This window comes from Haplochromis burtoni, unplaced genomic scaffold, assembly GCF_018398535.1.
Source record: "Haplochromis burtoni strain Fernald_Lab_line unplaced genomic scaffold, NCSU_Asbu1 Contig_21, whole genome shotgun sequence".
In the NCBI taxonomy this organism is placed as follows: Eukaryota; Metazoa; Chordata; class Actinopteri; order Cichliformes; family Cichlidae; genus Haplochromis; species Haplochromis burtoni.
Window position 1 is genome coordinate 663,543 of NW_024582382.1, and position 12,973 is coordinate 676,515.

At 39.5% G+C, this 12,973-nt stretch overlaps 1 protein-coding gene across 5 annotated transcripts in view; it reads right to left on the reverse strand.

Annotated features, from left to right (window-relative positions):
* The window catches only part of znf385c (zinc finger protein 385C), a 145,607-nt gene that overhangs the window by 21,894 nt on the left and 110,740 nt on the right, over positions 1 to 12,973 (reverse strand). For all 5 annotated transcript variants that reach the window (XM_042218596.1, XM_005920358.2, XM_042218597.1 and 2 more), the window contains 2 exons: positions 11,359 to 11,501; positions 4,688 to 4,798 (listed from right to left, as the gene is read on the reverse strand). In XM_042218596.1, coding sequence (XP_042074530.1) covers positions 4,688 to 4,798; positions 11,359 to 11,501 — 254 coding nt within the window. The remainder of the gene's footprint in view (positions 1 to 4,687; positions 4,799 to 11,358; positions 11,502 to 12,973) is intronic.

Consider the following 12,973-nt stretch of genomic DNA (forward strand, 5'->3'; position numbering starts at 1 on the left):
GTGGAAAAATGTACTATGTGGACCAATCAAAAAGTGATATGGCATTTAGTTGTTTAGGAAGAGGGAAGTTTTAGGAGTGACTGCGGTGTTTTGAGATGTGAGAGATTTGCGACGTTTAGCGCAAATCTTGTGTAGTTAGTGTGTAGTGTAGTCAATAGTTTTGTTGTGTGTGTCAGAACGATGAGGCGACTGCTGAATGTTACAGGTGTTACAGGAGTGATACATCTCCTGTTGTCAGGCCTGCAGGTATCAGGCTTGGGATGTTCTCCTTTATCTCATAGTGGAAAGAAATTATGTGTTGGAGTGTCATAAATAATTTGTGTGGCATCAAATTTGATGCAGAACACCTGATTGTTCTGTAAATATTTTGAAATGTTTATTTAAAAAACCGCCTTGGCTGCATTTTTAGGTAAACAGCTGCAAAAAACGTTGTTGTTTGCAAAACTCAGTAACTTTTTTGAATAAGTAACTATATAATTAATTGCCCAATATTGGTCATTATATACTGTATTTTGCAGACAGAGAGTTACAGGACTCTCTCCCAGACCACAGACTCATAGTCATAATACAAGTCAGAGCAAAAAAAGAAAAGAAAAAAAAGTTGTGTTTTCAAAATTGGAGTTCAAGTTATTTTTACTTCCAATAGTGTTAACATACTACACAGGTCATGAACACGATTTTTTACATTTTCATTGTAAGTGGGCTAAAGCAGTTAATTAAAAGTATTCTAACATAAATGTAAATGCTGTAATTTGATTATTTTAATAAACCATGTAACTTGGATGGATTCGATGCTGGCATGACCACAGTGCACACGTCTGCTGTTGCTCACAGTGGTCCAAGGGACCGCTCAGGGAGTTTGTGTGTTCGCTCAGACACATGAAAAATTAGAGGGAACATTGCAGGCAGCCCAATCTTATTGTAAAATGACAACATGTTATATGGCAAACACAAAGAAGGATATAAAACATCTTTAGCAATTATTCTCCACACTTTCAGTACCCTCACCTTCCAATAACATTACACAAGTAATATAAACCAAACTTTACTGTAAACTCTTTATTCTCTATGACCTTCTCCTCCTCAATCTAGACCAGAATTGTTTGTTTCTTTGTCCATGAACTCCACCTAAACCATTAGGAATTAAGCATCGAAAGTAACCACACAAACATCTTACACCCCTGGAGGTTCTTAGCTATAACGGATGTTATGACTTGGCTTGGCAGCCTCCTAGCAACAGGCTAAAGTGACCTGTTTGTGCATTTATGCACCTATAATACCTTAGAAATCCATTCTATCATTTTTATTTCACAATAATAAGACCTTTTCTATGTCCATAAAAGTTGAACTATACATTATATATTGTGACATTATCACGTTGCCTAGCAACCACCTAGCAATGGGCTAAAACGACACATTTTTAGTAAATGAACAACATCTACCACCCCTTTGTTTTTTAAAAAAACTTTTCGCTGTGTGATCAAGTATATTAGTTCACCAATATACTTAGTATAGTACTTAAAACAAATAATGTTAAAAATTCAGTAGAAGCAATTAATGGTCCAAATACACTGAAAAAAAACTATAATAGCTAAATCAGTTTTGGGAAATGAACTTTTTTGACTTCTTGCCAACTGAGACTTATTCTACTCTCATTTCAATAGAGACTGGTGACAAAAACATGTCATAAGAAGTTGCTGGTTTTCTGTGTGTCAATTGGATTTATATCTGGTGACAACAACTTATAAGCTCACATAACGCTTAGTGACCCCTCATGCCTTACGGATGGAACCTCTTCTTATCCTCAAGGTGACCAGAGCCATGAAAATAGAAATATTTTTATGCAAAATGGGGTCACCAGAAAAAGTGATGATTTACCCTTTGAGGCATGTCTTTAAAAAGAAATATGGTGCGAGTGTTTGTATTCTGTGTTTGTATTCTGTACTGTTCTGTACAAACTGTACAGAAAAAGAACATATATAGATATTTTAGTCTATTATATGTTCTACTAACACATATTTCAGAAGTCTGACATTTCTCCACTATATTTGTATATGAAAATTATAATTATTACAAATTTTAAAAATTGTGACTAAGTAGCCTATCTTTGGCTGAATTCTGAAAGTTTTGTTTATGCTAGAATTTCTGAATAACCTGGTCCCTGTACATGTATTTATCTGTTTTTGTAGTCTCGCCATGTCTATCCAGCCTTTCCTTTAACAATACACTAGGTGACTTGTCTAACATAGACAGGCTTGCCTGTCGAAACAAAGGTGCACACCTGCGTGCCATGGATCCTGTGGCAAGATCATACAGTGTATAGGTGAGAGTGACAGAACTGCATCTAATGTGCGTCTTGTACCAAATGATTGTTTTTGTAAAATTGCTGCTCAAGTTCAAGGCCAAACCAACTCTCAGGCCAACAGACTGACTGTCAGCGCTCCCAACAGCCAGTCCCCCACTGGTTATTAATCTCTTGAAATTATTTTGGTTCATGTTGGTACGGTCCTTTTTCAGGTGGTTTATAGATCATCAAAAATTTCTGTGGTGGTTTTTACATTCTTTGACACCAGCTCTACATTTCAGGGTTATAAAATACATAACAGAAGAGTTTAAATTGAAGAGAAATGCTTTCTTGTTCTGCACTACTACTACTGTTGTGGAATGAAACATACAATCGTGCTTATAGTTTTGGGCCACATAAAATGTTACCAAGGGCTGTTACACTGGCCCAACAGGGATAACCATGCCAGTGACATTCCCCCCATCTGGTTGCACAACATCGCCTCATCATCAGATTTTTTCCCATAATTTATATCTGTCTGTATGGCTAGGACAAGTAGCTGGTTAGCCTATAAGCTTAGCACAAATACTAGAAACCTGGAAACATCCATCAAAGATACACCCCAGAGTACACCTCTGCATCACTTCAGGTGGGTGAAAGGTCGAACCACTGAGGAATTGCTAAAAACAAGATTGTCAGCTGGTGTTAAGTTGCTCTTTAAGGTCTATTTGTGCTCTACTGAGCAGCAAAGTGAGCTTACTTATTTCCCCTTTGAGCATTATGCATAAGGATAAGTTGGTATAATATCTGAGAAAACTCTAAGGAGGGTGCATGGAAGTGTTAGAAAAGTATTCATGCTCTCTGAGAGACTGATAAAGCTACAGTCAGACCTGACACTCCTCTTTAAGTCGGTGTGCGGAGGCAGGGAATGGGATTTGCTCTAGTGTGTGAAGAGCACGACTGCATCTCTGCTCCCCCCTCAGCTCCCTGTCTCCTGTGCCTCAGACCTTCTTTGAAGATGGAGTCCAAATAAAAGTGTGTGACAGCGAGTGTGTGCGCTTAGCTGTGCCGAGACCGAAGAAGTCTTCTGGCTTTCTGGACATTTTCTTGCTTATGTAAATATGCATAAAATGTCATGGGATGTTTTTCTGTGTTTGTGTGCATGCAATCTAGTCTGCACGTTTGTGTGTGCATGTATGTGTATATCCATGTGCTTTAGCGAGGGTGGCAAAAATGGAGTAGGGAACCGAGAATGCTGCTTCCTGCTGTGGCGGCTGATTGTTTCTGCTCTTTGCTGATAAACGGCAGCTTTCCCTGCTGTCTAATCCCTCATACCAAAACAACTCACAAGAAAGCAAAACCGAACAAACTTTTACATAGAAATAAAAATCAAATGACCAATTTTTCATTTAAATATACAATCATTTGGAGAAAGGGAAACACTCAGACCTTTTTCGCATTTCCTTATACACACACAGATGACACACAAACGCACACAGCATGCAAAAATGCAGTGATCTGAGGTAATTGCAGAAAGATAATAAGAACTAAATTGTCACAGTCTGGCAGAGGCAGACTATAGGGAGTGGAGAGGTTGGACCCAAGTGCGTACACGCAAAATAACAAGACTTAATATTAACTGGAAACGAGCCGTTTATTGAAGGCTGATTTTAGCAAAGAAAAACTAAAGCAAAGACAAAACTGAATTATAACCTAAACTGGGTGAGCTGAGCTGAGCTAAACATAACATAACAAAACAAAACCCCTGGAACATAGACATAGAGACCTGGCACGGCATGGAGACAAGGTAGGATAGCAGACGCTCGGACAAGGCATGAATGAACACACACAGACTAAAAGCACACAGGAGGTGATCAGGGGAAGTGGAAACACATGGGGAAAAACAGCTGACACAAATGAACATAATGACATGCAGTAGAAGAGTAAAACTTCTACTCTTCAATGAACACAGGAACACATGACCTTTTCAAATTAAAACAGCAAATACAATGAGACAGACATGACAACATGAACAACAAATGACATGCAGACATGAAACACATAGGACAGGGGAGACTTAATACAGGGGTAGAAAACACAAAGGGAAACTAACAAACAAAGAACTATAATGACAACCTAGGCATGATAGAATGAACTTAGAAAACCTCAAGGTCTTAAACATAACAAACTAAAACCAAAATGCTGATCGTGACATAAATTCAAGAAGATAGCAGAAGCCCAAAACAATCTTCTCTGAGGCCAGACTCACTTTCTAGTATAGTGTGCTTTTATGTTTTAAATTACACAGTCTGGCGTACTGTCTGTTTCCCTGCCTTGTAGTCCAACATTATCTCTTTCTTCCTCATAAACACCGAAACATAAAGCCAATGCAGCGTGTCTTACCGTCGAGTTAAAGCGCAGGTGGCAAATGTTGCAGGAGATAATCTGTTTCTTCTTGAGTGGCTGTGGAACACCAAAAGTGTGGTTGATCACAGCCTTCTGGACAGGGTCCATCTGAGAAACAGAAACACATGACAAGTATAAGCTATATTAGTTCTATATAATTTTATTTTCCCAAATGATAGAAGCTACTTTGTTTCAGAGGTGAGGTGAGGTTAGTTCCCATAAAGCCAACATTCAATCTTCAGCATTTTTTTCAGTCTGGTAAATCAGAAAACAGCATGACATGACTTGATGTCTAAGCAGTTTTAGCAGCTACCGCAGATTATACACGAGGGCGCATGTTCTGGTCACAGAGTGCAACACACAAGAGCATCTTACCAGTTAGCCTTTTGGGAAATTGTTGAGATATATGATCCAAATGATAAGTCTTCATTTTTGTTTCCATTTTTTTTTTTGATATGACCAAGTTAGATTTTTTGATTTATGACTTAAGTGTACTAGTAAAATCGTCCCATGATCTGTTGCGGTTTTCAGTTTGAACCCGAGATCCTGACAATATGTTCTGATCAAACTTGAATTCTCCCAAGTTGCATGTTTCTTATGAATTCATAGATGCAGAAATCTTTAGTGTATAGTGCAATACAACAAATTCACTTTCCTTTAAAGGTGGCGAGTTGTGCATCAGTGTGGATATTCTCTTTTCCAACTCCAAACTATCTTTACGCTCAGGCTCCTCTAGAGCAGCCCTACATGATTCATAGATCAATGTAATCCTTATTAGGCCTTGGTCCAACCCCTAAATTCATCCACTAGTCACTCTGCCTTTTATGCCAGCTTTGATTGGCTTCCCCCTGGTAAACAAATAAACAGCAGGTAAATGGGAAGTCCTCACAGCCACAGCTGTATGCCTGCGATAGATCATACAGAGCTAGGGATAGAAAAAAATATTCCCAGCTCTGTATGGGAATAGGAATAGAAAAAAATATCAATAGACAGTCTGAAGTCCGGGCGTTTGACTCAAGAATTGTGTTTACATACTCTGACCTCATTATTTGGAGCTTTGGCCATGGTTCTTATGAGCTTTATTATAAGAACAGACTAACAGGATATACGGATGGCAGAAAATAAGGAAAACAAGGAAAAGCTATTTTTGGATACACAAGATGGAAATAATAATAAAAAAACTGGAAAGCATTAAATGCTACTGATGATAAGGTAATGTTAGAATCAAAAGGCAACCCATTTCTGCTGTGGGATCACCACAGTCTGAGCTCTTGCTGTGTGCAACCAGAGGGCATGGAGAATACTCCTCACATGAAAGTCAAAGCATACCACTATTAATAAAAATATATTAAATGTAAAAAGAAACAGAGAGTATATTTCAGTGACAGCTGAGCTTATGAAATGAAACTGAAACAAATTAAAAGGTTACTCTGTAATGTCAGCATGAGGCTGCCTTACCCTTTAATGTAAAGAGAATAACTCGGTTCCTGTCAGCACGTGATACAGATTTTCTGATCATCAGTAGCTCTTTGGCTTACATACACGGAACATTACCAGAGGCTTTATTTTGATTAAAGATGCTCATTAAGAGTCGTACTGCTAAACTCCTTCTGATGCACTAGACGAGGGCAAACTTCATTTTGAAGAAATAAGGTGACAGGGCGCCACCTTATTATGCATGCAAGCTAATTACTGTAGTCAAGCTGCTGGTGAACTGCCAAACTGAAGGAGAGAAATTCGACTATTGTAAGTATAAAAGTAAATACGCTTTTTCTTATGCTTCCCAAAAAATATGCTTAGCTGCTGTTCAATAAAAAAGGAAGAAAAATTAAATAAATCAAAGATAACTAAGATCAAAGGGTTTTCCATCTCACTTTGTGAAAGTGCAACTGTGGTTTGGTGGAATTACTACAACAGTAGTGACATACTGTGCAATATTCAGCGAAGGAGTTAATAAAATAGTAATACTAAAGAACAAAAAATGGCACAATCCCTAAAAGAGTTTAGATGGCCTTGAATGAACTCAAGTTATTTCTCGATAGATAATATGTTACTCCTCCAAGATTTCGTTATTTTTCTACCTAAGAAATGCAACTTCCAGGGTAAACACCACTTTCTAGTACCACATGCTGCATTTCTACTTGTTGTAAATTAACTGATTGTATTCACTGATTGCAATTTGCTATTGGTATTGTTTTTTTTAATCTCCCAATTTTTGTACACCTGAGTTTTTGAGAATTCTAAAGTAAAGATGAAAACACATTTTTCCCCTCCTAGAAAGCTCAGATCTATTATTTTTCAAACTCGCTGGATGTAATTTTTTTTTCTTTACTTAAGCACAAAAGACAAGAGATGTTTTGCTGCTGTCACATCGACTTTGACTAAATTAAGTAACTGCTTCTGTGTTTGGATGACAATCTTGATGGGTTTCAGGTATGAAACACCACCTCACGCAAACAATCACCTTTTCAATTTGAATGAAAAGATGATGCAGAACCAAGATGATCCTTATCCTTTAGTGAGTTACACTTTTGTGCGTTGTATTGCAGCGGTGATATTAATGGGGGAAGTGTGGTGCTTAAACTGTTAGATAAATCAACACCTACACCATAAGAATCTACAGGGAAAAGAGTTTCTTCTTTATGAATGTATTTTCATTGTAATCTCCAAAACTTCACTGCTTAAACTTTATGAGTCATTGCAGCCCACAATGAAGTGTTTACTGCAGAAGGTTTTAGACAGACTAAAACTGTTTTAACTGCCTATGAAGAGACAGCAGAGAGTCCCAGAACACCATACTATAAACAGCAGGGTGAAACCTGAGGCTTCATTATAAGATCTGCATTCCACAGTGACAGCTGATTTCACTGGGGCACCTTTCAGCGTGGTATCACATATAACAATCACCTTGGATCTTGCCCCAGGCTTGTACAAGGTCTGACCCACTCTATTCCTCAGCTCGTTTGAGAGAAGGGTCTCCGGAGGGACGGGGAGATCACTCTTCACACACTGAATGATACCGCTACGCTTACTGAAACTACACTGGTGGCTGTGCTGACAGCCTCACCTGCCCAGAGATCAAAGAGTGTTGGCGTGCTCATGGCATACTGCTTTGCTTTGTTTCTGGCACACAAGGTTAAAAAACATCAGACTCTTCCACACTGCAAAAAAACAAAAAACTGTGCCATGTCCAAGGTAGCTGCCTCTTCTGCAAGGATAGAGTCTATTTACTACGGCTTCCTCATGGCCAGGTGTGAAAAGGAATATAAACATATCTGACAATGAAACCTTCATGCTGCAGGTACATCTCTCCCTCAGGGCTCTTTACCATTGTTGCTTTATTTTGGTTTCCTCTACATGACACAGAGATATCTTTGGAAGCAAATGGCTGTTTCCTTTTACCAACTGTAGCCTGACCAAGGTAAACCTAGGTCTTCCTGCTGCCCTCTTCCTGCTGCCTTAAAAAAGCAGGCTGCGCACAGCCGTTTGTTTTAGGAACTGAAGAATGTGTCCATTGTCTGTCTGCAGCCATCCTGAACCGACTGCTATAAATGCGTCTTTTGTCCAAGCCCTCGGTTCTCCCCTGCCATCCTAGTGCAGACAGAACTTATCCTGCACCGGGTGGCTGAGTCCGTGATGGGCTTTCAGGGTAGATAGATAGAGACAGAGAGAGAGAACGAGACACACAAAGGGATGAGGAGTGAGGGTGGAGCAGTGGGAGGATGTAAGAAGGGACACCAGGGGAACCGGAGGATATTTGGTTTTGGAGACAGGTGCATTCATCTTCCCTCCTGCACACGTCTGGGACAACGTGTGCCTTATCAAGGCTAAGAGAACCTGGGGCTTCTTGTTGAATGGACTTTGTGATTAATGCCACAGCTGCACTGTCAGACTGTGTATTATGGGGGCTAATCATCTCCTCCCGTGACTGAAGCGACACTGATTTGATGTTATTTCCGTGGTTATCATAATTTCTGCATTGTGGTTGTGGTAGATTCCAAGTCCTACTGCGAGTTGTATTCTATTTAACAATGGCAGACTGAACAGCATTGCGACTCGGTAAAAACGATTTCCTTTGTACTACCTTGCCGCATTCATTGGTAATCTACTGCCTTTTCCGTCTCCAATAGCTTTTACTTATATGGATGCTTTTATTTCTCTAATAGGGAAGCATAATGTGCAAAACTAAAACCCCAAATTAGAATGGTGAGGCACAGACATTGGTTGGAGAATAAAAACAGCAATTTTCCCATTGAAACACAAGAGAAACACAGACAAAACACTGACAGACACCTACCCCACTGCCTCCACCACTAATATAAATACATGAGGTTTTAGAGGAGTGAATGTTTACCACGCTGCTTTTGCTCAATCCTCCACAGGGCAGTATAGCCGACTTCATGACCCAAAGCAGTAGGCGGTTGAACAAATGAAAAAAAAAAAAAGCTGCACTTTTCACACAGGCTGGCAGCCCCCTACATACACAAATACACATCATAGAGCAAACATTTATGTCTCATCCACCCCCTCACACATGTCCTCCATTGTAAAGAACCAGCCAGACAGACAGATGACTGAATCTCCCTCTTTCTCATCCTACTTTTTATATGTACAGTTTCAAAAGGTGTAAAAGTGTATGCAGGAGCTAAATCTCTAGCTTATACTCCATTTACAGACCACAGAACTGGAAATAGTTTCATATTGCAATGAAAGGACTGAAAACACTTGGACACTGTGGCACACTCTTCTACACACACGCAGAGTGGAAAAGTAGGATCAAAGAAATCAAAAAATGCTTGCACACATACACACTTGAAATGACAATGACCACAGTGCTGGAAAGTAAAGGATCAAAGATATAAGCTTTTAATTCCAGAGACTGAGCTATCAGAGTCAATGTGCTTGAAAACTGAATGGTTTGTGGGTGATGTTTGAAACAGAGGCTATTTTTACACATAAACTGCAATCCTGAACTTCCCTAGACATTACCTAATGTGTGGAGGAGAAAGTGAGAAGGCAAATGTCCAATACAGTGTGATCGGATGGGATATTAAATAGTTTTTAACCTGCCACATTCCCAGTGCACTCTATAGTATATCTACTTGTATTTTTGTGAAGATGCAAGCAAGTGGCTGTCACACTCTACATGCTCTAACCCTGTCCTAAAGCTTATGAAGTATTTCCAGTAGTGAGAACACAGCTGACCTCGACTAACTCTATCTGCAGGAAAGCCCCAAGTAGCAAAAATGTGGTGAAAAGATCTTTAAAAGACACTGAAGACAGCTTTGCCAGATGTCTAAACAATCTTGGGAACAGGATGAAAAGTGACAGAAGAAAATCTACATTTGGATGAGAAGTGAAAAAGAAAAACATTTAGCATGTCTCTAAATTCCTGAGATGGACTGTGTGTGTGTGTGTGGTCATTTTTCACACAACAAAAACCCCAAAACAAAGCAAAGACACAGTTTGTACATTCTTATTGGGCTTAAAAGTCAATATTTGCGGGCTGTCTATGAGTGATAGTGCTCTATTGTCTTCTAACAAGCTATGCTTTTACTTTATTGGCAGTGTGTTTAAGATCATTGTCATGCGGACAAATAAAGCTGTTGCCAGTGAGACGCTTACCAGATGGTAATGCATGGTGGGTCAAAATCTGACAGTAGTTTCTGTCTTCATATGGAGCAGATGCATCACTCGGGTCCTGTGTCAGGTCTTTGCTGGATTTTTTTCCCACCTATTTCTTAAGGCCATCATTTTCATTTGCAGAAGATAATTTTTCAGGTCTTCCACATCTTGTTTTTATCTCCCACTTGTCCAGTTTCTACAGATTGTTTAAGCTTGCAATGCTTTTCTTTGTGAATCATCTTTTTGGTGGAAAAATACTATTTTAAGCCTTTCAAACTATGTTATATTTGACCTTTTCAATAAAGAAATGGGGAAAAAACTGTGTTTCTGTGTCTCAAATGTAAATAAAATGTCAATCAAATGTATTTACAAATACACACTTGCATTATTTTAAACAATGCCTGCATGTCTACTCAATTTTACATTTTAAACCAAAATAAATCAAATATAGTGACACAATTCACCAAAGCAATATTCAGAGGTCAAACCTTGCTTCATTAAAAACTGTAACCTAAAGCTAGGATAAAGCCTGGGCACAGCACTGGAGGCTGTGGTGTAGCAGGAAAAGTATTGATATAGTGACAAACAGAATAGCTAGCAATAATGACACAGCTTTATAGGCCTGTATTTCTTTGTAACACTCCCTGATATAAACCGAGTTGGCATGAGGGGCATATTGACACAAAAATGATGAAGTATGTGTACAAGTACCCCGACCCTTATACCATAAAAATATGCCTCATGCTGCCACAGAGAACGAAATCAGGCTAATATGTCTCCTGTGTGTTGTCTTCTAATCAATTCTCTTCAGCGTGTGATTTTTTTTTTTGTAGCTGATTAGATTTAAAAAAAAATTGGCCTTGCCTCAAATTCTGTGTAACTTTCAAAGTATGCTTTGAAAGATGAGACAAAATGTTAAACTGTTTTTTTTACAGAGTATTGCTGACATTGAACATTGTTCTCAAATGACTTCAACATCTTATTTTTCAGTCCATTTTTTTCTAAAAGTAAGGTTTATTATGACTAGTACCCACTAGACTCACCGTATTAAAGTTAGGGAACAGGCTAAGTGGGGAGGATCCATTGAGTCTGAAGGGCAGGAGGTGTTTGAGGTCGAGCTGAGGCTGCAGAGGTCGTCCTGGGACGGGGAGGGAAGCCAGAAGCGGGCTGCCCTGGGCCGATGTACCTGGACAACACAACAAGACTGATGTTAGAAGTTAAGAAGCATTATGAAATGTTCACATGAGAGATATTTCTGTCTCAGTGCAACTGTAGGAGAGCAACTACACTGCTGGCTACGAAGGGGACAAACGCAGTGCTCAGGGGAGGCCTGACTTTGATTTATTTGATACCAGAGGCACCATTACACCTCCAGCTGTCACCAAGCACTCACTGTGAAACTTGTTTGTATGTGTACACTTCCATTTGTGACTAGGCAGGCGCTTGTACTTGGGACAACACAATGTGTTTAAAGACGTACCTGTGTGTTTGAGGGTGGATGGGCAGTGTTAAATACCCCAATCACCTCAACTATCCATACTCATCCCCCCCAAGGACACTCACCTGCCCCTTATGTACATGCACACACATACACATAAACACATTCTTTAATTACTGATTTATTGGCTAAGAAAAGGTGCCTGCAAGAGGGGAAGATAGGAGTTATCAGATTTCAAATGGATCAGGGATGAAGAGATTTCTAATTTTCCGCCTGGCTGCATTTCAGTAGACCGGTGTGCTCAGCAGTGTGCAGGCACTTATCCCAGCAACAGGATCAATCATTCGATGTCAGCTGCGGGTCACGTCGGCCACCTGAAAGTATGCCTATCATGTGAGCTGTTGTGCCATACACATTTATACTGAGGTAGTCGCACACAGAAAAAAAAAAACAATCACCAACTGTAGAAAAACATCAGCACCACAGAAATACAAAAGCTTGACAATAAAAAAGAATCATTTAACTCTTTCCCCAATGAAGACGACATTTGAAGACATCCCGTGTACCATTAATGGCGTGTTTTCACACCTCAGTATGTATCAGTGAAGATGTGGTTTGACAACCATTAAAAGGGTTTCTAGGATTTTCCCAGGATAGCTGCATAGGCATACACCACCCTCACTAACCTTTGACAATAAAACATTACAAGCAATGGAAATTATTAAGATCTTTGGTCCATGTCTAACTATGTAATTACATAACTATATACATTGTCCAATATCCTACACATCCAGTACATGATTCTTTTAGCATCAGCTTCGAACATCATTGCTAGAAAGACTAGACTGGATAAAATACAGAGCTATTCCACTCACAGATCACCAGAAGACTGCTCAAACGCGGCTACAAAGCCATCACACCCAACAAAATAACAGAAGTTGTCAAAATAAAGCGCAGTTGGTGCTCTGCAAAATTTTGTGTTGGTTTTTTTCTTGCTTGTTGTGGCATCTTTGTAGGACCTTTTTTCTCTCAAAATTGCTGTCAAGGTTGCGGTACGATGTTGATATAGCTGTATGGCTTGTGTAAAGCGCAGAACACAGTGATAGATGGGGAATCTGTCAGTAGTCTGGCCCATGGCTTTTTGCGGCTTGGCAGGATTGGCAGTTATGTGTGTATTTGGTGGGTGGGGGGCTGAAACACTAAAGCCTTGAGCATATGCT